The sequence below is a fragment of the Colias eurytheme genome, chromosome 17, assembly GCF_061535395.1.
Source record: "Colias eurytheme isolate Ceu_HAF_F1 chromosome 17, ilColEury1 Martin Lab GWU primary, whole genome shotgun sequence".
Taxonomy (NCBI): Eukaryota; Metazoa; Arthropoda; class Insecta; order Lepidoptera; family Pieridae; genus Colias; species Colias eurytheme.
The window spans coordinates 8,258,083-8,281,234 of NC_142996.1; the positions used below are offsets into that span (position 1 = coordinate 8,258,083).

Below are 23,152 nucleotides of genomic sequence, written 5' to 3' on the forward strand. Positions count from 1 at the left end.
TCTACCTTTTTGTATAATTGTTTTATTTTTATATGTTGGGAATGTAGTTGAAACTTGTTAGTCGTCTTACATACATGCATAATCATTGCATAATGTACATAAGTATTTTAAAAATTATAATATCTTTGATTCTTTACGTGACGGTGTATAGGATGAAAGAAATAATCATAAAAATCATAGATAAATAATTTAGCCTGTGATATTAGTCAATAACATTTATTCATTTTGTAGTATTACATTGTTTTACAATTTACTCTTATAAAAATGAATATACTTAAAAGTGACCTAAGTCTATTTTTTTTATTGTTACGTTAACGCACGCACCAAATAATTTTACACTTTTTATTACAAGGGAAAATGAAATGAACGTCGCGTCGTGAAGGTTGCCGTCGTCATGACTTCATTTTCACATTTAAAAGTGTTTAAAATGTATTGCGGTTAAAATTGGAAAATCAAATTTCGAATATTACAAAAAAAAAAACAATATAAAAGGTGCCTGTCATTTTTTTCATTTCACAAAATTCACAGATAACAAAAATATTTTTAACCTGTAGCACATTGACACACTAACCGAATATCGAGCACACATCGTTGCTATGTGCCTTAAAGATCAAGGCTATAATACGATACTGCTAAATTTACACAGTTTGATAACACGTGACTCTACGGCGTAATTTCGCGATTTAGATTTGCAGGTTATAAAAGTGCACATGTGCTTTTAATTAAACTGTAAATTTAAAGGATATTTTGCATTTTCTGTTAGCCTATTAGCTCCTGTACATATATCTAGTCTATCTCCTGTATAGTAGATGTTAAATGTTAATCTAGGTATATCTTTCATGTTTCATACACATAATATTGTGTATGATAAATTATTATATAATACTTTCGTGGCACTAATGACATTGTTTCAACCTTCTGTACAAATATTATGTTTTTTTATGTGACAAAGAAATGAGTAGGTAAATAAAATAACACAATTAAAAATGCATTGCATAATTTTGTTGAAAAATATTCTAACATTTACTTATTATTTTAATTTTTAATATAACAGTTGCGCTCTATCTCTTATTATTGAAGAATAAAATATTATAAAGTGTCCAACTATATTATATAATATGAAAACGGATAAAAACTAACGTGCATGTTTATTTTTACATAATATACATAAAATATCATATTGATTATTAGTATTATTTATCTGTGTTATTGTGTTTTACTCAAGGCCAGGCAACCAATTAAAAAAGTAGCTGCAGTATTATGTAAATAGGTAACATAATTTATAGGATAACAGTTTCCTTATTAATTATTTAAAATAATAAGTATGTATTATTATATGGATTGGAAGTATTATTTTTATACGTAGACGGTAGAGAATATTTTTTGGTAGAGAGTGGTACGAAGTAGAGTCATACTATTTACTAATTTTACTGCTAAAGTTTAGATTCAACAATGAAATGTTTTTATTGGAGCTTTCAACATTAATTATTATTATATTATTATTATATTATTATCAATAAAAAATATAGGGCATTTTAAATATTAAAAAATTACGCTTACAATTTTGAATGATTGTTTAACCTTTTTAAATCAATAAATAATTATTGATACTGTAAATACATTACAATAATTGGTAGATACCTACAATACTTTTTAATTTTTATAAAGTATTTTTATTAAAGTTTACTCATAATTAAATATTTCTATGGAGAATGAATATTGAATACCTCAATATTGTGTACCAGTTGTACCACTGTCTGTAGACCGTTAGACTATCACATAATCTGATAACAGATTACTAAATTTTTATCTTTAAATAAATAATAACAATATGTGTAATCTATAGATACTTATAACAATATTATAATGTTTAAGAAATATAATTATTATTTTTTTATTTTTAACTTCCTATGCACTTTGATAAAGCTTGCAGTGTGCTTTTCTTTTAAAATGTCAGTAGTACCTATAGTAAATATTTTATTCAGTTAAAATAACTGAATTTCAATGAAAACTCAGAAGATACTAGACGTTATTTGAGTAAACATATTATTATCTAATGTTTATCGTTTTTATAATTAGATAGGATGTAAATTTTGTCGCCATAACAACTTTTGTAAAATAAAAAATACTACGCATTAGTTTTTGTTTGCATGTGTGCGTAAGATAACCGATTGCTGTCAAAGATTAATCTTTGTAAACGTGACAAGAGGTAGGTAATCGATGAGAGTTTGAACCAATTTTGATAGATTTAAAATTATTGTGAAAGATCCTGTGTCTGTAAACAATTAAATTTATCATATAATATTATATCCTATATTAATTTGCTATAAGTTTGAAACTATTAGTGAAGTATTATAACTAATACCTTAGGTACTAGTTTATAAAATGAATTCTGCTCGTAGGTAAAGCTTTCAGATACGAACACCAATATATTTATTATGCATTCAGGAGTTTTACAAACATTATAAAAATGGAAATTGAACTCATTTTAATTCTACACTATTCCATTCGTCTAGACTGGAGGCTACGCCGTTGTTCTTTTATTTAACTTGGTAATGAGAAATCAAAATGTCAATAACAACCTTTGGAACTATTAAATTATAATTTTATGACATTGAAATAGTTTTTTTTATTACGTGTTTTCTTTGTTGTTGTAAGTCTATAAGATATTGTTTATTGAATAGTAGATTTTGGTTCTATTATTGAGGTTCAAATATTGTATTGCATTGTGTGACGCCTGTGTTACCTGTAATGTAGATTTTCAAGTTTGTTTTAATAGGTTAATGTCTCAGCATTCCGTAAATATTAATATCATAAGTTACCACCTACATTATTTAACCATTTAAAGACAAATTCAAAATTCAAATTCAAATTGCTTTATTTGCAGAATGTAGAATTACAAAGATGTTTGTAGATACAGATAATATAGATCCTTAAACATTCTGCTCGTAGTTGAGCGTGTAAATATATTACAGCTTGTTTCATACAAGTATTTTTAGACAAAATGTGCAATGAGGTTAGATCTTAATATGTATTATTATCTATTGCTGATTATTTCGACTACCTATACGAAAACATGTATTTTTTATACAAGAATATGTTACAAAAAATAAGAAAAATAATACTACAAAAACATTTTATTCTTTGAATGGTTCGATGTACACAGATTATGTATGTGTTATGTGTGTGTAGCGTGTTAACATTAGCGTGTGCTTGTGTGTGTGAGGACCGCGCGTCCGTATTTATTTTAGTCGCCGGCTTTACTCGGCTCAGTCTTTCATCAGATCAACAAGTTGTGTTTGTGTATTGTGGTTGAAAAATTAATAAAAAATAAAATAAAATGTCTGCATCACCGATTGCGAGGCAAGCTACCCACAGCCAAAGCATCCCGACTCGGCGGGTTCAGATATCAGATCCAGCGCAAATGCCTGATGTGTATTCCAGCACACCTGGAGGCACAATTTATTCAACGACACCTGGAGGTAAATTGAATTAAATATCTGCAAAAAATCTTAAATATAAGTCACTTTAAAATTCAATTATATTTAAATTTTAAAGCGCTCTACAATTCTACATAAATTGCTGGTTAATTAACCACAGGTGTTATAGTGTAAATAGAATAATGAGCACAATAATCTCATCATGAACTTATAAATAAAACCAATACATAACAAACACGTGTCATCAATTTGTTTTATCTGTTACGTAATGCAATGCCGGTGCTTGGCCACACATAAATAAAAACGTACCTACATAAAAAATTGTAAGTGCTTTTGAATTTGGAACAACAATACAGAATGCTAATACAGACAATAGAGAATAGAATTATTGCGATCTCTATAGCTAATAAAAAGTAATAGGTTTTATCGATTTAATGTTATAAAAATACTGATTTCTGAGTAAAATTAGATTCGACCGGTGGAAGCGAAACACCGCATGGTAGAGCTAAGTGACCTTGTGCATGTAAATACGCAAAATAAATATAAACGGCATGGTTTTAGTAAAACCACGTGTTTAAAAAAATTCAATACATACTTTTCTACATAAATGTTTAGTAATAAACACGATTATTAGGGATAATTTTAAATAATTTGGAAAATCCAAAAGTGCACGCCTCATAATTTTTTTTTAATAAATATTTATTAATTATTATTTTTGTTTATTTAATAACAATTAAACCACATCGAATCAGACCCTGAAAAATGAAAGGGTTCTATTCCTGAGCATACTCAAGCGTAAGAGAAAAAAAAAGACTCGATTAGTAAAGTATTTCGGTCGCTATCGTGTTAACAAGAAAAAGGATCCGCACATACAGACACACGGACGTCCAAGACAGAACTTTTTTAAACTGTTTTTTAACTAGTTTAAATAACAAAAATGACATCAAAAATATCATGAACGTTAAAAATAGTGTTTTTTCTTAATATGTGTGTATATGTATTATCTTACAAGTGCAATATATGATACATAAAGACATTTTAAGTTTGAAAAATCAGATGTTTTGCGCGAAGTGACAGTAGTACCCACCTCAACGCTTCGCTTATGAGGCGTGCAATAAAACATATTTACAATTGATAAAATACTAAATAATAAACATATACAGTTTTGAACTCAAGTGCTTTGAATACAAAACTGTATTCAATTCAAAAATTTGTGAAATTATCTCTTCTTTAAATGTAGAATCTTCTAGAGGAAGTTTGGAATGACAAAACATATTATCTATTTATGTAGAGTAGGCAACATTATAGTTTCGTAGGAACATATCCAAGCTCGTGGCCTGTTATTTTTATTCAGTACATTATCACTAGTATTCACGTTTAAGATAACAAAACAAGGTCACTTTTAAATTCACATAAAAAAATACAAACAAGATAAACATAGACGCTATCAAATTTTCTACATAAGAATGATTTAAAAATTTAATCTTCTGATGTAACTTATCAGTTATATTATACGTATTTTTCAGCTGCATGATATTTGCTTAAATGGATTAACAGAAATTTTCATCTTCTTATATATAAAAATGAATCGCAAAATGTGTTGGTAAGCGCATAACTCGAGAACGGCTGAACCGATTTCGATAATTCTTTTTTTATTATATTCCTTGAAGTACGAGGATGGTTCTTATGTAGAGAAAACGTAAACATGTACCACGGGCGAAGCCGGGGCGGACCGCTAGTTGTTTATAAAATCAATCGCAATACATTCAAAACGATTATTCACTACTTTTTAATTTTTACATCTGGCAATTCACGATAGCATTTTAAGAAAAAAGTAGAGCAATTTGTTCTACATTCGTCATATAAATAGTTAAGAATTTTTTTAATCAGTATTTTTATTTTTACTTTCATCCTTAAACTCTATGAAGCTTTTACGTTTACCTTGTATTTTAAGAAAATGTTACTTCTCTATTTCATAGTTATTAAATGGAAGAAAGAAGATACCTTTAAAATGCGAATATCGAGGTCAATATTTCATCTTTAAATACTATTTTAAAAGGATTGAGATATGGACGTCATCTTATTTTTATTAGCTACACTTGCGTCATGTCTTGTTTACGTTCAAGCATCCAAAATCTATAATCATATGCATAATCGGTTTTGTATTACAGCTTGTAGCTAATAAAAACAGGAAAATTATAGCCTAGAATTGTTTACAATAGCATTTATCACCTCTTATCTATGGATAAATATAGAATGATGATATTATTTACATTATAATATAGTTTTCATGTAGTTACACATTTACTTACGAATATTATTTAATATTTAAATTGTTTCTAAACGCCAATAAAACGAATTAATTTTGAACTATAAGATAATTATAATTAAGTACAAAATACTTAGTAGGTAAATAAAAATAGAGACACAAAATCTAAACATTTCTTTTTTATTCTTTACAGGCACAAGGATTGTGTACGAAAGGTCATTCATGATGTCCTTAAGTCAATCACCTATTTCAAGGACGCCGCCCAAATGCCCCTTACCAGCTTGCATGATGAAGAATCCCAACTCGGGTCCTATTCTGAACACAAAAGCACGCTCGAATTCCATCTCCTTCGATGAGTCACAAGAAACATTCTCTATGGATCTCTAAATAGAATAAGGCTGTATAGGGTATAAGCCAACGTCAACTCGGTTTAAAAAAAGAACTGTCAAATGTTTTGGAGGGAACAATTTAAATTTTTCTGGATTTAAATTTACGAGCTTTGATGCATAAATTTAAACATTTTTTTAAATTAATGTAAATGGATTAATAGCTGTAATTGGCCATGAAAGACTCCGAGGTGATGTTGTATTTATAGTTTTATATAATATTGCTAAGTCAAAATAATCGCAAAACCTCTCTAGTCACAGACAAAAAGTTACTTGAATGTGTAAAAGTGGACGAATATTAGATGTTTGTGTTATGTGAAAATAAATTCCTATTTTTGGTAGCACGTGTCACGTTAATTGTTGCCGAATGCTAGTAATAGTTTCTCAAAAAATATGGACTTAAGTGTTTAAGTGTTTTGTCGACTGATTATGAATTTTGACTTTAGCATTTAGGTTAGGAATAGATAGGCGTGACTGAAACGTATTATAAGCGTTGGAAACGCAATCCTTTGCCAAAAAATCAAAATAAAAACTAAAAAATCAAATATTATAAATAATTAAAAAAAACTACAAAATCATTTAAAATTCATAAAAAAAACCACTCAATTATTAATGGAATGGCTGGAATTGTAATGTTGTTATTGTTTAAAAAAATACGGCAAAGGGTTCATTAGTTTTTAGGGCGTTTGACGCATTTTCAAGGTGCTTTAAAGTATTTTGAACTGTGTGCCATGTGTGTAAAATGATATGTTGTTGTGGTATTTTATTTCGAATGATGTAAGATATCAATGTTATAAAAATGTTAAAGCAATAATTACCAATGTTGTAAGAATATTATCTTTTGTATGTATATTACAAGAAGCTTTATAATTTTTATATTTCTATGCAAATCTCTATGTTTATGATTCATAATGTATATTCATAGCTTTGATGACTTTTAAAAGTTTTGATATTAAAGTTCCTCAATTCTGAATTGAGACAGATTGCTCTTGTAAGATTTTTTAAAGATATTATTGTAATACATGGTATTAAATTGACTGCCAATAAAAAAATTAAAAATTAATTTGATATATTTTATTGAATATCCTTAATAACACTTTTTCCTTATTATAACTTTTACGCACAATGTTACCTATATTCGTTCGATAGTTCGTATCAGCCGTGGGACGTCCACTGCTGGACAAAGGCCTCAGGGCTTTCCACCACGCCGCGCCCGGTCACTGGCGGCCTGCATCCAGCGGCTCCCTGCCACTCAGTCTATCATATAACATTAAAATATAACCTACCTAATGTTACCTATATAACAGTAAAATATTTTTGTTCACACAATTGAATAGAGACTAGAGTCTAATGTTTCTACATTTTCATACGTAGGTAATCTATGAAAATGAAATTATATACTGATGTCTGATAGTCAATATCAAAAACTATTGGGCCTATAAAGATGACCGATGGAAGTTTATAGAAAGAGACGATTTTTTAAATAATAAATATTTCAAGAAAGAGTTGACTATAAAAATTACATTACTCATTTTAGCGCATCTCGCATCTTGCATTTAGCAAGTTCTGCTGAAATAGCAAACTTGGAGAAAAAAATTGTACTGCATGTCATACTGTATCGTATATTTTAATATATGAGCAGAAGTATAATTAAAAAAATAAAAAGCTTTACTTTGTAGCTCTTATTGGACAACAAACGAATGAAAGAGAATATCAAAAAGAAATGGCACCCGATTTTGCTGTGCAAGCAAAATGTGAAAACTGCAACGCCTGCTAAAAAGACAACGGCAAATTTATATGTCTACTGTTACTGTGTTCCTATAACACTTCTGAAGAATTACATAAAGCATAGTGTACATATTTTTGCCTCTACTTATAAAATCATTATTCAAAATGCTCAATAATTATAAAAAGTTTATAGTGATAAACTCTATTTAAATGATTACAAATTTGACATTTTATTCGAAATTTGGAGTATGTATCTACTTCGTTGTATAATTTTATTGTTTTTTACGTGATAGTTTTTGGCACAGGTCAATGACACCTAATGCTGAGGAATTTCACAATACATCACGCTATTCTGGGCGACACATAGCTGATCCTTATGTCCTTATAATAAGGTTCAATATTCGTAATCAGTTATCCTTGCATTTTTCACCCTCTATAACCCTCACCCTTCGACACTGTCTGGGTCTAATCGCAGATATGTACTGGGACTATATTAGGATTACGATTGAAATATCAACGATTCGTTTATTTGCATGTGGTAAGTAACAATTCTTAGTGGCAAAACTAGTTGTGAATCTGCTAGAGAATATATATTTTTTAAGATAGGACAAAATGTAAAACGGGCGTTGACCTTTAAAACCGTGATATAAACAAATTAAAGTTGAATAGTATAAAGTTCGACGAGTCACCCATACCTATTATATTTATTCTGAAATTGAACAAAAAATGAATGATTGCGTTAAAAATTTGAAATTAAATGTATAGGTACTTAGAAAGTATATGAAACTGTATAATGTCGCTTATGTATATTATAAAATAAATATTCCAGAGTCGCAGTTGTTGGAATTTATGAGATTTCAGTGAAAAGTTATCCCCATTTTGAATGAAATAAATTTTTAATTCTCAGTATTTTATACAATATCAAATTTCATTCTCAAACTGCTGAAATGCACATAGTTTATCAAAACTTCGAGTAAACATTCGTTCCCAGGTCTAGCTTTTTGAATAAAACTTTCAGTTTGCTCAGTATCGTTAGGAAACAATTAAGTATATTTTCGTTTAATTAATAACATTCATTAAATATTATGCGTATTGAGAGTTATTTATTATGTTTACAATAAATAAATCTTTCTTATTCTACCACTTATTGTTCTAAAGAAGGGAACCCTAAGTCTGCAGTTCCTATTGATAATCTCCTTAGCTATCAGAACAACCCTTCTTGTATGTACTCGTATGAGTTCTATTTGCGGTTATAGTGTGAAGTCTTCATGCAGTATTATATTGCGGTAGGCAAAATGGCCATTGATAACTAAGCTGCAATATACAGATACAACCAGTAGGGAAACTTGAAAAAAAGGAGAACGCGCGAGAATCGTAAGGGTATTATCACAATTGACAGATATGTATAAGAATACCCTTACGATTCTCGTAACACGCTTGCTTGTGTACGTGAGCCTTTTCGAACGTGTTGTATGATTTTTCCCTACTGGTTGTATCTGTATATTGTGACGCCTTCAGGCTTCAGCGTGATTCTGTAAATTTCATGTAAATGAATTACGTGTGACGTTTAGAAGATTATCATGCACGCATGTTATGGAATATAGCTTCGTCTTTATAACTTTGTAGATATTAATAGGTTATAGTTAAGATGACAATCGATAGAGATAATAATAAACTATGTGGTTAACAGTTATAAATTTTAATCGTACTAGATTTTCAATTTTTCATTTATATTTGAACAAGTTAAATGATAGAAGATGAAAGATGCTCTAAAAGATTAAGATTGACTATATTCGTACTACTATAATCTCTTCATTACTCATTTAATATTGATAGAATTCGGTCTCTTGATTTTCATGAATTTCTTAAAACTTGTTTGAACGGCTATTAATAGTTCATACAATGTAAAGTTGACATTGAAATTCCCATTTTATACTTTTAAATCTTTTTTCTATTTAATAATGAAATAGAGAAGTTAAATTTTCTTAAAATACAAGGTAAACGTAAAAGCTTCATAGAGTTTAAGGATGAAAGTAAAAATAAAAATATTGATTAAATTTTTTTTAACCATTTAAACAACGAATGTAGAACAATTGCTCTACTTTTTTTCAAATGCTATCGTGAATTGACCTCAAATTGCCAGATGTAAAAACAAAAAGTAGTGAATAATCATTTCGGAATGTATTGCGATTGATTTTATAAACAATGAAAATTACTGTTTATCCATTTAAGCAAATATCATGCAGCTAAAAAATACGTATAATATAACTGATAAGTTACATCGGAAGATAAAATATTAAAATCATTCGTATGTAGAAAACATGATAGCGTCTATATTTATCTTGTTTGTAATGAAGAGATTACGAAGAATTAACACATTTATCAATGCCGAACTTTCTTTCTTTGATTCTAGTACCCTCCTAAGATTATAATGATTAATTCTAATATAATTGCTAGACTATAAATCGCCTAGGACAACTAAAATGTGAGTGATATAAATAAATATAAACACAGGCTTATGTATGGTTGGGGGACTGGTAGGGCTTCCAATAAACTCATTAGCAAGGTTGGCTGGTCACGTGACGTCGGTTTTCTTAAAATCGTTTGATGTGCGAATATTTTTGCGATTTATTTTATAACGTGATTAAATGCATGCAGAACTTGTGTTTAATTAGACCAAGTAATACTTATATGTATAAATGTTAAATTTTTTAATAATAGCACACATGCAAATAATAATAAATACCTCTAGCTAGAGTTTATATCGCGTATTAATGCTAAGAAAATTATTGATATATTTTCTCCTGTTAAGTTATATAAGTAATGACGCTGTCCACTGTTCTCTTAATTTTCAGGACAAACTAATTTCGTTTTACGTTAAAAGGGGAATTTCCAAGTTTCTTGCCGGTTCTTCTCCATAGATACTGCTTTCCGAATCGGTGGTAAATGTTAAAAATGTTATGACGATTCAAAAGTGTCTTTTAATAAGTCAAATTGAATAAATAAATGTTTGAGTTTGAGTTTCCTACCTCAGACACATGTAGAGTAGATACACCACAAAATATAATGAGAAATAAACAATAACAATAGTAAATCATGATGAATAAAAGACACGTGTAGATTTAAATTAACGAGAGGCATGCAAAAGCGCCATCCCACTTCGTGAAACAAGGGTGTATTTGGAATGGCGCCTGGCTGGCTCGAAATAATTTATGCCGGAATTTAGTATCTCAGTGATTATGGAGTTTCGTATGTTTAATGTGACTTTGTATTTTAAAGTTATGTTGAGATTGATAGTGTAAATAAATAAGATAGTGAGATTGATAGTTGAGATTGATAGTGTGTCCTCAAATCAGAAATATCGGCTGAAGTCTATATTTATTCGTTAAATTGTATTAATATATTTTATATTAAAATATTGTAATATAAGTGATGATAATGATGATGATGATGTCCATCCCTGATCGATTACAATGGCTTTAGTGTTTGTTTTGACTCATTATCTATTGTGAGAGTTCCCTTGTACACCAATCTAATGATAAGGAATAAATTTTGCTAAAAACTAGGGTTGAAGCACCCTTCTAAAGCAAATGGGTTAATTAAGATAATGTGCTCACTGCTCTAGCATTTCAAAGCACGCCAAAATAACATCATCCTGTTGCTTTTAATATCGATATTTTAAAGACAAAATAATTAAATAGAAAGAAGCAAGAAAGAACCAATAAATAAATAAGTTTCATGTTATTTTTAACTTAACTGACTGAAATAACATGTAGGAAATATAAATTTTCATTAAATTATAATAAGAATTAAAAAAAAATTACTAACAGAATAATTTTAATTTAGTCTATAGGGAAATCAAACTTATAACACAAAGTAAAACGTACCTGTATTTAAAAATTTGTGGTAAGTAGGTTATGTATTTATTAATTATGGTTAAATTTTAACTTGAGGGTACTATACTACTACAGTACGTAAAGCATTATTCCTTGAAGATACATAGAATAGGTACGAAAGTTATACTTCAAAAAGAAAAGACGCAACTCTATAATTCTTACGTTATCTTATAAAATTAGAAACATAATGATGGTACCATATTATTCTCTTAATTTAAATGCTACGTAACTATATATGTTACACACATTGAATAAATATTATGTTTCGTATATATGAAAAGCGCAGCTGTATTTCAGATGAAAACACCGTCGTGTTAACTATCTGCATGAACTTAAGCATCGTTGTTGCGAGCTTTCGCAATGATAGCGGCATTTTTAATGAAAATTGTATTCAGGTCAGCCGCTGCAGATCTGGGTTGATTTTTGACGCAGAAAAACCACCGGGAAATAACTGGAGAGATTCAATTATAGGGAAACGTCGCCAGCTACTCCGCATTATTATATAATGTTTGCGGATCTCTTCTAGAGGCGGTTGTGTAAAAAGTTAATTCGCAAGGAAGACGTTACACCGGTAGATCGGAATAAGATCAGTTAATTGGAATCGGTGATCGGTAATTCCGTGATTTAGTGAGGAGTTGTTTACGGGCGCGGTCGGTGGTGCCGGTGGTCAGCTGGGTGCGCGCGCCGCGGTCGATAGGGCCAGGCGCGCGGGGCGCATGCGCGGGCGTATCGAGCCCGCAAACGGGCCGCCGACACCGCGCGCCGCACACGCGATGCATGCGGGCACCTAGCGGACAGACGTGCGCGGGCCTGATGGGCACCGTGCTGAGCTTCAGCCCGCGAGAGCGGCGACCGCCCGCCGCCGCCCCGCCGCCGGACCGCGCCGCACTCGCCTACTCCTACGAGCGCCTCAACAACGCCAAGAACAGAGAGAACCGCGACCTGACCCGCGACGAAAGACGCGCCACCCTAGACGATGCCGCCAAAATCATCTCCGAGAAAACGGCCCTCGAGAAAAACCTCAAGAAGCATTCGCTGTTCATCAATGCGCTGTCGTGGAAAAGGTTCTCGACGGCCAACAACAACAAGAAGAAGCTCGAATGTAAGAGCAAAAGCGTGACAACGTTCAGAGCGCCGCTCACGGACAATGCCCCGCTCGATAGGAACAAAAATGTTAGCGTGGGGGGAGCGATATACGCTCGAGCCCCGGTCGCGCCGCTGCCTCCACCTACGGAGGTGGCCAGGACGAACGCGCTCAACAATAATGTGTGTTACACGGAGAAGTTGCCGACGACAGCGGTGGGGACGGCTCCGATCGTAGCGCCCAGGAAGACAGTGATCCAGGCGTCCACTTCAGAGCTGCTGAAATGCTTGGGCATGTTCCTGCACTCGCGTTGCCACCGCTTGCGCGACTTCCAAGCTGGCGACGCGGTCATGTGGCTGCGGACGGTGGACAGGTCGCTGCTACTACAGGGATGGCAGGTAAAATCTGCGCACGCATTTTTCTTGTATCGACAATAATAATCGGAATTGCGTGACTATATGCGCTACAATTTTACTGCATAATGAGTCACAATATTATAATACCTTTGATTCCTTAGGTATAATTTATATCCGTAATATTTCACGTAGTTACGGAGAATGACTCTTGTTTATTGTTACGTACCATCTCCATCTTCTTATCGATTTTACTCACCCATTGTTTAACTCCCCTAACTTAAATTATGCATACTTTCGTATTCGACAAGGATCGTCATAAACATTTATACAGGCATTATAAAGGAAATTAAACTGAGACCCTTTGATAGGTATAGATTGGAAGGTTTACTCGAAGAAGTAGAGTTTTTTTATATGTAATCAGAGTAATAGAACTGAATCACGAATCACCTTATACATATACCAAATAATAAATAAAAAGGATAATACCTACGACTATGATAGATAGATTTTTAAATACTTATAAGAACAAAATATTTCAGTATGTTTACCTGCATTGTTTATATATAAGTGTAGGGTAGGCCATATATGACATAATGACGATTTCATCAACATCATAACTATAATGGATTTCGTTTATCTCTTTGTGAGAAAATAAATGAAGTTTAACAGCAAGTGCAATGTTTACCTTACAGCTAATGATATTTTATTCTAAGATAATTGAAATTTTAATCGATTTGTCTGATTACATAATTATCAATAGATAGTCTATCTATTTTGTAAATTTGTATAATATCTCATCATCATCACCAGCCTTAGTTCATTAAGTAATCATCAGCCCATTACCCATTGCTAGATACATACCTAAACCAATCAAAACTTACAATAGAATATTTTGTTAAAATTGATGAAAAGAATAAAAAGAAAACTACATATAGACAAAGAACATGTTAATACATAATAGTTTGATAAGAGACAAAAGCTACAAACAACACAAATTGTATTCTTATTTTACGTCCTTACACGACTCGGATCGATATCTTCTATTAATTTTTAAACAAAGTGCCGAATAAATGACCCTTTTTATTTTTATTTTAATTCTGTGATATTGCGAAATACTTCTGAAGTAGACTTTCTAATTTAAGTTTATTAAAACTATATTTTATTTGAACTAAGAATTAGTTTACGTAGATGAAGAAGCTGATTATAATTTTGTTTAAAATATACAATATTTTGGTACTACATTTCATAATGCAGTATCCAAATAATCCAACTAAAATACATACGTATCTGTATATGTTTGAAAAATTGTTTTCGACTTGTTTTATTTGGATATGAAAGTGTTTGTAGTATTTTAGGTCAAATATCTTGCACAAAATAGGTTAAACATAAACACTTTCTCGGCTCTTAAAAAAGAGAGGTCGCTTTTAAAATAATTGTAGGAAGAAAACTTTGTACTTTCCTATTTATAGTTGCGGTAAATAGTTAAAAACGATAAACTGTTTTAGAAAGTCAAGCGTAGTCTGGTATTATCTAATTTAGAGAAAGAGAGTGGGTTTTCTTTAATCACTATACATAGTATAAAACAAAGTCGCTTTCTCTGTCCCTATGTCCCTATGTATCTTAAATCTTTAAAACTACGCAACGGATTTTGATGCGGTTTTTTTTTAATAGATAGAGTGATTCAAGAGGAAGGTTTTAGTATATAATTTATTATGTTTTAGACAAAGCGGGCGAAGCCGCGGTCGGAAAGCTAGTATAGTACATAAATAGAATTTAGTATAAAGAAGTTTAAAACGAATCTTAATGTAATCTACATTTTGTTATACACACTCTTCTATCAATATTATGTTAGTGGCATGTCTAGAAATCTTCTTATATATAAAAATGAATCGCAAAATGTGTTGGTAAGCGCATAACTCGAGAACGGCTGAACCGATTTCGATAATTCTTTTTTTATTATATTCCTTGAAGTACGAGGATGGTTTTTATGTAGAGAAAACGTAAATATGTACCACGGGCGAAGCCGGGGCGGACTGCTAGTTTCATATAATTATTGCCTTCAACTTCTGAAATACCCTTCAATTCTTTTAATACAGGAGCTTTGGCTATGCCAATAAAAATACTTCTAGCCGGCATTGGGAATAAATCCAATACAAATAACCTTATAATAGTAATACATAAATAAGATGGCATTTCTAAATCCACGTGTCCCTTGAGAGCCGTCCACGGTCAAGGTGTTTTATCTATTTTCTCTCAATCATTTGTTATTTTAAATACACCTTTAAACGCTTAAATCGATCATAGTTTTGTATATTTTGGTAAACATCCAAAAAATAATAATAACTAATTCATAATGATAAAAATGTACGAGACAAAAATTAGATTACGCAACACAAAAAGCACTAATAACAAAAAGATACACTTAAAAACCGTGTTATTATGTACTAATTTCTGTAGTTGAAGTTTACATTTATATTATAAAGTGTTTTAATACAAAGAAAACTCTCAAATGTTAACGGAGAGGCGTCTGATACTATTCAAGTATTCACAACAAAAATATGCGCATGCTCAAAACCAGCTGATATTATGATTTAAGAATGAAATCTAAATACTGAAGAGTTTGTTTGTATATGTCCTAGGACGCGCTTAACTCAGAAAGTAGTGGTCCGATATGAAAAAATCTTTCAATGTCAGATTGCCCATTCGTGGGAAGCTATATGCTGAGAACATCATTAGGTACGCTAAGACCAAAAGAAGTAGAGCAATATGGGTAAAAACCGCGAGACATAGCTAGTAAATCTAAAAAGTTAACATAATATAGTACCGTTGCTGATACGTATCATAGTATCTTTGTCATAAAACTCAATATTTAAAACATCAATATGTGATCAAAAAATATCCATCATAAAGACGGCCTGTTTTCTGTACATTATATCTTTTTCCGTAGACGGCACGGACGTAGACCAAGATTTAATATTCTCTAGTTTCTTAAGCCCTTAATTCCATCATGAATTGTAGAACTTTATCACAGTTTAAAACTCTAAATTAAATACAAATTAATCAACTTAAACGACAAGAGAATAATAGCGCTTTTGAACAACGATTATATTCAACGCGAGCGTTTTAATTTTTAGAAAAGTTCCATTGTTTTATCGGATCATTATTAATTCATTAATATAGCCTCTTGTAAAGAAAGTCGGTAACCTACAAACGTCACGCAACTAAAATTGTACTTCCAAAACGTTTATGTAATCTATATTTTAATTGCCTCACGAACTGTTTGGAATGATAAAATTAAAATGTTGCTATGGTTATTAGTGAAGTATTTCAGAATGAAATTGTGACAAATTCAGTTGAAATTTTTAAAGCGTGCTCATTTTATTTTCACAGAAAAACTTGTAGAGCTGTACATATTTTTTGGTATTTTATATTTGATACGTCCTTTATCACACGAGTTTATATGTGGTAAACTATCCAAAAAGTCATTTATTACTTTATCTTAAATTGCGTTTGTCCAATATCCTCTCAGATTACAGAGCACACAACCACTTATCTCTTTTATGTCTCAATATCAGGAATAGTATTTACCCCGTAATCGTCTTGATGGGGTAATATTTTAGTAGAGGGTAAGAAAGTTCATTCAATATGTATGGTCTATATAGTTTTTACTCTGTGGAGGCATGGGCCGCTTCCACAAACGCAATCAATATTGTGCGTCTAGCTTTATGAATAAGGGTTTGTTTAGAAAGGGACAGAAATATGCGAAAATATCTGTATGAAAGAGACGGTGAGATTGTGACGTAACCACGGATTATTTCCATGCAAATTGCCTTAATGCTACAATGTATATTTTTGAATGCTAATTGTGATGTGGAGTTTAATCTTGTTTTATTAAGTTGGAAGGAAATACAGAACCCACATAAAATAACCGGTCTACAGAGAGTTAAAAAAATAAAACGTTAAAAATATAATCGAGTCAAAACTTAAAAAATTGGTAACAGCTAAAAACATTCCTATATAAAGTGATAGAGGAAAAAATCCCAAATCCACACGTCAAAAAGTTTTTGTTATTCCTGAGATTAGTGCGTTCAAACAAACAAACTCTTCAGCAAATGTATATTTACAGATTAACATATTTTATTAATAATATTTTGGGCCTTATTACCCCAAGGCAGGACCCAGTGCTCATATAGTTACTAATGTTTATTTTTCGGATCTACCTATTTCACTGATATATAGTACTAGCTGCTCCCCGCGGTTTCACCCCCGTGGCTCCGCTCCTGTTGGTCGTGGCGTGATGATATATAAGCCTATAACCTTCCTCGATAAATGAGCTTTCTAACACCGAAAGAATTTTTTAAATCGGACCAGTAGTTCCCGAGATTAGCGCGTTCAAACAAACAAACAAACAAACAAACAATCAAACAAACAAACTCTTCAGCTTTATAATATTAGTATAGATTATAAATATATTCTTGTCATACCTATAGTGAAACTCATATTTAAATTAAACCTATTCAAAGAATTGTTCATATATTTCAAACAGCTTCAAAAATTTCCACAGAAATTGCTTTTTAAGCCACAATAATGTTTTGCAAAGCTTCTAATAAAGGAAAAAACAAGCTAGGTATTGTTTGAATCGTGTTGGTTTCAAAATATTCTGCTTACAAAATTGTTTAGCTTCCTTTTATTTCCACAAAAACGTTATTTTCGTAAGTAACAATAACAAAAAATCTTACTGTTTTATAAGGAAACAGAATTTCTAAGCCTCTTAAACGAATAAATACTTCTCATGAATCATAAAAATATTTTTATATGGTTTCTAACAAAATATTTGTATTTACATATTTGTCCTATCGTTGACTTTTCTTGAATGAATCTTTTCCCTACAATCTAGGGCTAGATAGTATACTTTCCCCTTTTCTTTTATTCACATCTTATTTTTTAATCTTTTATGTATCGAAATATACCTGAAGCTAAAGAATCCTTCAAATTTTTCCTCATTTATCGTCCACTCATCGAAAATCGAATCGCTACACGAGAGGTTTCGTTTTATTTTATGTGTGAAAAAATGTATATTGAATACAATTTTAACCATTACAAATATAGTTATAAATTAAAAGACACTCTAAAATTTTCAAATATATAATGCCTACCTGCACCCAATTTTCAAATTGAGCTATCCTCTAGCTATGCAGTAAATTTTAACCTTATTCATTTTATTGTGAAAAATCTTCTAATAAACACATAAATGTATTTAAAAATACATTTTCTAATCTAATGACATTTTTACAATAATATATCTCGCCTACGGCTCCGTAGCAAGTATTTCGTAGGCCGTAGCCCGTAGCACTCCAATTATACGTAATCATTATAATATTGAAGTATTTTCTATTTTTAGTTGAATACAATTTCTTTTTACTTCGTTCGTGATTCGTATAACGATGACGTGTTTTATTGTGATAAATACGAAACTATTCTATTTCTTTTGCAGATATTTTTGGTCACGAAAATTACTAACGAAAATTGAATTCAGGAATACAAATTTAATAATACATTTACAGCATTAGAATGGAATTACAAAGAATTGTTCTACTTATAATAAAGTGAGACTGCAAGTGAAATCTAATCTGCATGGATATCATAGACTATAAATAGCCCTGAGTTAAATTATCAACTTTCAGTTTTATTTTTAGATAAAAATAAAAGTTCTAAATTACACTGCAGTCATAATGGCGCTTTTCATGCGTAAATGGAAAAACTAGTTGACATAGAAAGCTATTGTGGAACCAGGTCATAATTTATTCGTCGTATAAATATATTTTTTCGTGGTATTAAGGTCTCTTATGCATAACACACATTAATTATTATAACGTAAGCCCTGCGATACGAAGTGGCCCTTGTTAAGCCCATCACAAATTTTTAATCACTCTTTTCTATATTTCATAACATTTTTGTAGATATGTAGATCCTACTAATATTATAAATGCGAAAGTTTGTGAGGATGTGTATGTGTATGTTTGTTACTCTTTCACGCAAATACTACTGAACAATGAAATTAAGCACACATATAGAGGGTAACTTGGATTAACACATAGGATAGGTTTTATCCTGGAAATCCCACGGGAACGGGAACTATGTGGGTTTTTCTTTGAGAATGCGTGCGGAAAGTTAGTATTATTTGTATACGTAGTATATTATTATTTATTATTAGTCTGTGGTATTATCTATACTAGTATCTTACACAATGCCAGAATGTCAATATCTTCCACATATAAATAAGTTATTCTACTGATTATATATTATGGTTTATAAAATAAACAAAGAAGTCACTAAAAATATCTACGTGATACCACGTGATACGTTATACCCACACAAACAGCTAACTGCAAAGTTGTATTTCTGTAATATGAAACTAATTTAAGCCTTTTATTGTCTAAGGTTACAGTTTGGCAATTCAGACCCCTCTTTGCAATGCATGTTTAACTTTAGGGCTGCGAAAACGATTATATTACACTTGGGTTCAGTTTATACGACGCAAACAATCATCTTGATAAGATTCTCTTTTGTTTATATTTACTTTTATGTTCATGTTACCTTTTTGTGACGTAATTGCCCAGACATTGATGTCAATCAATAGTCATTTTATTGACCGTTATCGAGGTATTTCATTTACCTTGAGTCACAATTCTATTTCCAGAACTTTCCGTTAATTAAGGAAATATTTGCTGATTGCTAGTTGATTGACATTTTTTGAGATATATATGTAATAACATGACTGTATTTCGTTTCAGGACGTGGCGTTCATCAATCCAGCAAACGTGGTCTTCGTGTACATGCTGGTCAGAGAGCTGGTGGACGGCGATAGGATAGGACGGCCGCAGGAGTTGCAAGCTGTCGTCCTCACGTGCCTCTACCTCTCGTACTCCTACATGGGCAACGAGATCTCCTACCCCCTCAAGCCCTTCTTAGTAGAAGACTCCAAAGACAAATTCTGGGACCGATGCCTTTTAATCGTCGATAGACTGTCCTTTAACATGTTAAGAATTAATTCCGAGCCTGGTTTCTTCACGGAGGTGTTCACGGAGCTGAAGGGGTGCGGGGCGATCGAGAGCCCTCCCCCCGCGCCGCCGCACCCCGCGCCGGCACCCCCGCACGCCCTGAGTGCCGCCTGACACACGGAGGTCGCGGTGCTGCGGCTAGCCTTGACAGACCGCCCCAGCCGCGTGTGATGTCGGCTTCTGACTGCCGAAAGTCTTGGTCGGTCGTCTATTGGTTATGAATGGTCTTATAATCGTGTTACTAATATTTAGGTCGAATAATGATTGTTTCATGTTTGGTGGTTAATCTTCTTTTAAAATTTTTTCGTGTCACAATTGAAAAAATGTCTATCTGTTTACATCCCATATAACTATAGCTATAGATTGACGATTTTACGATCATTGGCGTATTTTGTGTTGTCAATATAATTAGTACTTACCTTGTCTGAATCGAAAGGCCTACCTACTAGTAGTTTTATGAAGATTTGGAAAAGGTATGAAAAAACGTATACAATAAATAACAAAAAGAGCATCTGACTTTTTTGTTTATATGACAATAAAGACAGATATTATTTGTGCAAAATTGTTCCATAGTCAACAATAGTCTCACTTTACAATTGAGAATAGACGAAGTACATCGAAGAGTTAAAATTCATTTTAGTTCAAACATCATACGTTAGCAGAAAACGCCAATGTAAAACATTATTATAACGTTTAAATTAATTTTTTTTTCAAGACCTAAAAACCGAAAGATATAAATACCAACGGCAGAACAAGACTTTCGATGCAGAATCGTAATTTAAACACAATAAGTACCCGCGGAAAGATTTCAATGTCTGGCGTTGGTTAAATTCAAGTCAAGTTAAATGTGATAAAAATTAAAGCAAGAGCTAAAATTATAGCGAATTTATATAAGCGAAATTGTTGCGGAGATGAAAGTTGATGTGTTTGAGAGGAGTGATCTTAAAACATCCCAATACAAGTGCATTAGTATCGATCTTCAAGTAGTCAGGACATTTCAGTATAACTATAATGTAGGTAATGTCTGACAATTTGTATAACTGCTGAAGTGATTGCAGTGTTTAGTCCAATAGATCAGCGGTTAGCTAGTGTGTAAGAGTTTCGTAAATGTAGTAGAAAATCGTATTGCAATGTAGTTAGATGATATTAGAGAGTGGCAGGCGGGGGGGTTGCAATATTGGCTCCGGCGGACACCCGGTTAGGTCCTTCAGGAAAAAGTACGTAAAATACGACCGGCTCAAAGCACGCGGTAGCCTCTTTGGGATAGAGTGCAAATCGGATACTTCATAGGGACAGCTTGGTTAGAAAATTTCTTCGGGCGATCGTGACAGTGTAATAATTAACATTTTTAATCATTCCTCAAAATATAACCTTGAACATAGGTACAGCATTACCTTACTACCTACAATTATTTAAAAACGTAAAAAAAAAATTCAATAACCTCTACCTAATGGTGTTTAAATTGCTTATTTAAAGATGTATTACCTATTAAACATATAGGTAATATAATCTTTATAATAGTAAAGACATTGAAAGGGCTTCTTTGTGACAATCACGTAACACATTATTTAACAGCCATGAACATTTAATATGTGTCTTAAGTATTAAACCGTGTAGATATCTGGTAAATACCGCTAAGGCTTAAAATAATTCTTCAAGAAGCAATAAATAAAGGTAAATATTATCTACCTATGTGTTGCAATGTTAATATTGTTATCAACTCGAAAAGTTTTCAGACAAAAATGTCTCTAATATTTTTGCGATATCAAATTAAATGTTTTGTTTTTCAAATTAAAATTGAAATTGTATGTGATATTTATTTGGAAGAATGAAGTTACTAATGACAGAATTCAATGTTCACAGTTCAAACAATTCAACGCTCTACCTATAATCTGTAAACATAAGTTTCTAGATTTGCACTCTAAACGGAGGCCTAAGTTATATTATATAGGTCAAATTTTGCGACGTTTTGTACAGATTACAATAAAATAAGTCATAAGAATAGTCTAGTCTAATGAATGGCAAGTAAATCTTGTGGCACTCGGTATGAAATACTCAGTTTAAGTTAGGATTATTGGTATAAGAAATGTTAACCTTTGGATAGGCGTTGATAAAGAAGGGGTAATAACTATCTAAAGTCCAATATAGGTATCTATTTTATTCGAAGAGTCTTTACGGTGGCTTTAATTTTGTTTCTATGTCCCATGTTAAGCATTTCTTGAATATTGTAATAAATAAGTGCATACACCGTATTTATTATACTTGTTCGTGATCAAAACGTTCACTAAACAACGTTGTTTGAATGTTACAAGAATGACGTTTCTTTTCCCCATTATTTTTTTTCGATACATTAGGTACCTATCTCTAAGCACCGAGTGCCAATAATCTAGCCGTTTCAATTGCCATATTTACGAGTAAATTAATTAGGTATCTATTTTATTTTCTAGAATCTCGATTATATTCTAACTCATTATTGTTCGTGTAAGTAGATGTCTGTGATGTTTTTGTAAGCTTTGTTTCGTGTTATTTATAATAATTTGTTATATTTTCATTTCGAACAACTCTTTTGTTATTAATTTATTAGCAATGGGACTATAATAGTGCTTGTAGACTATGATAAATAATAATAATTAATTTATTAGGTGTAATGAAAAGTTCATTGATACCGTCTGCGTCATGATGCATGTTAAATAAATATAAGAGTCTTGTTAGAATCAGTTTGAGCTGGCTTCTAGATAGTGTAATACTATGAAATTCAAAAATGTGTAATTTCTCTATTTTCGTGGACTTCACTAAGATAGTAAACACTGGCAGCACTAAAGCTGTTTTATTAAATAGTTTAAATTAATTAACAATTGTACTCTTGTAATAATAGTAAGACAAAATTAATTATCTATATATGTACCTAGATGTAATTTGCGTGCGTGCAATT

General features: G+C 31.6%; 2 protein-coding genes across 2 annotated transcripts; both read left to right on the plus strand.

Annotated features, from left to right (window-relative positions):
- Positions 1–3,255: 3,255 nt before the first annotated feature.
- Positions 3,256–7,141, plus strand: Thor (eukaryotic translation initiation factor 4E binding protein thor). Its single transcript, XM_090111811.1, has 2 exons — positions 3,256–3,482; positions 5,903–7,141. Exons 1-2 carry the CDS (start codon positions 3,341–3,343, stop codon positions 6,094–6,096), a joined length of 336 nt encoding a protein of 111 aa, XP_089967937.1. The 5' UTR covers positions 3,256–3,340; the 3' UTR covers positions 6,097–7,141.
- A 5,355-nt stretch (positions 7,142–12,496) lies between these two features.
- Cdk5alpha (Cdk5 activator-like protein) lies at positions 12,497–21,511 on the plus strand. The gene is made up of 2 exons (XM_090111766.1): positions 12,497–13,201; positions 19,954–21,511. Exons 1-2 carry the CDS (start codon positions 12,497–12,499, stop codon positions 20,332–20,334), a joined length of 1,086 nt encoding a protein of 361 aa, XP_089967892.1. The 3' UTR covers positions 20,335–21,511.
- Positions 21,512–23,152: the final 1,641 nt, after the last annotated feature.

Coding starts and splice junctions, on each gene's coding strand:
- Thor (XM_090111811.1), top strand. CDS start 3,341: ATGTCTGCATCACCGATTGCGAGGCAAGCTACCCACAGCCAAAGCATC. Junction 3,483..5,902: donor TTATTCAACGACACCTGGAG/GTAAATTGAATT, acceptor TATTCTTTACAG/GCACAAGGATTGTGTACGAA.
- Cdk5alpha (XM_090111766.1), top strand. CDS start 12,497: ATGCGGGCACCTAGCGGACAGACGTGCGCGGGCCTGATGGGCACCGTG. Junction 13,202..19,953: donor TGCTACTACAGGGATGGCAG/GTAAAATCTGCG, acceptor ATTTCGTTTCAG/GACGTGGCGTTCATCAATCC.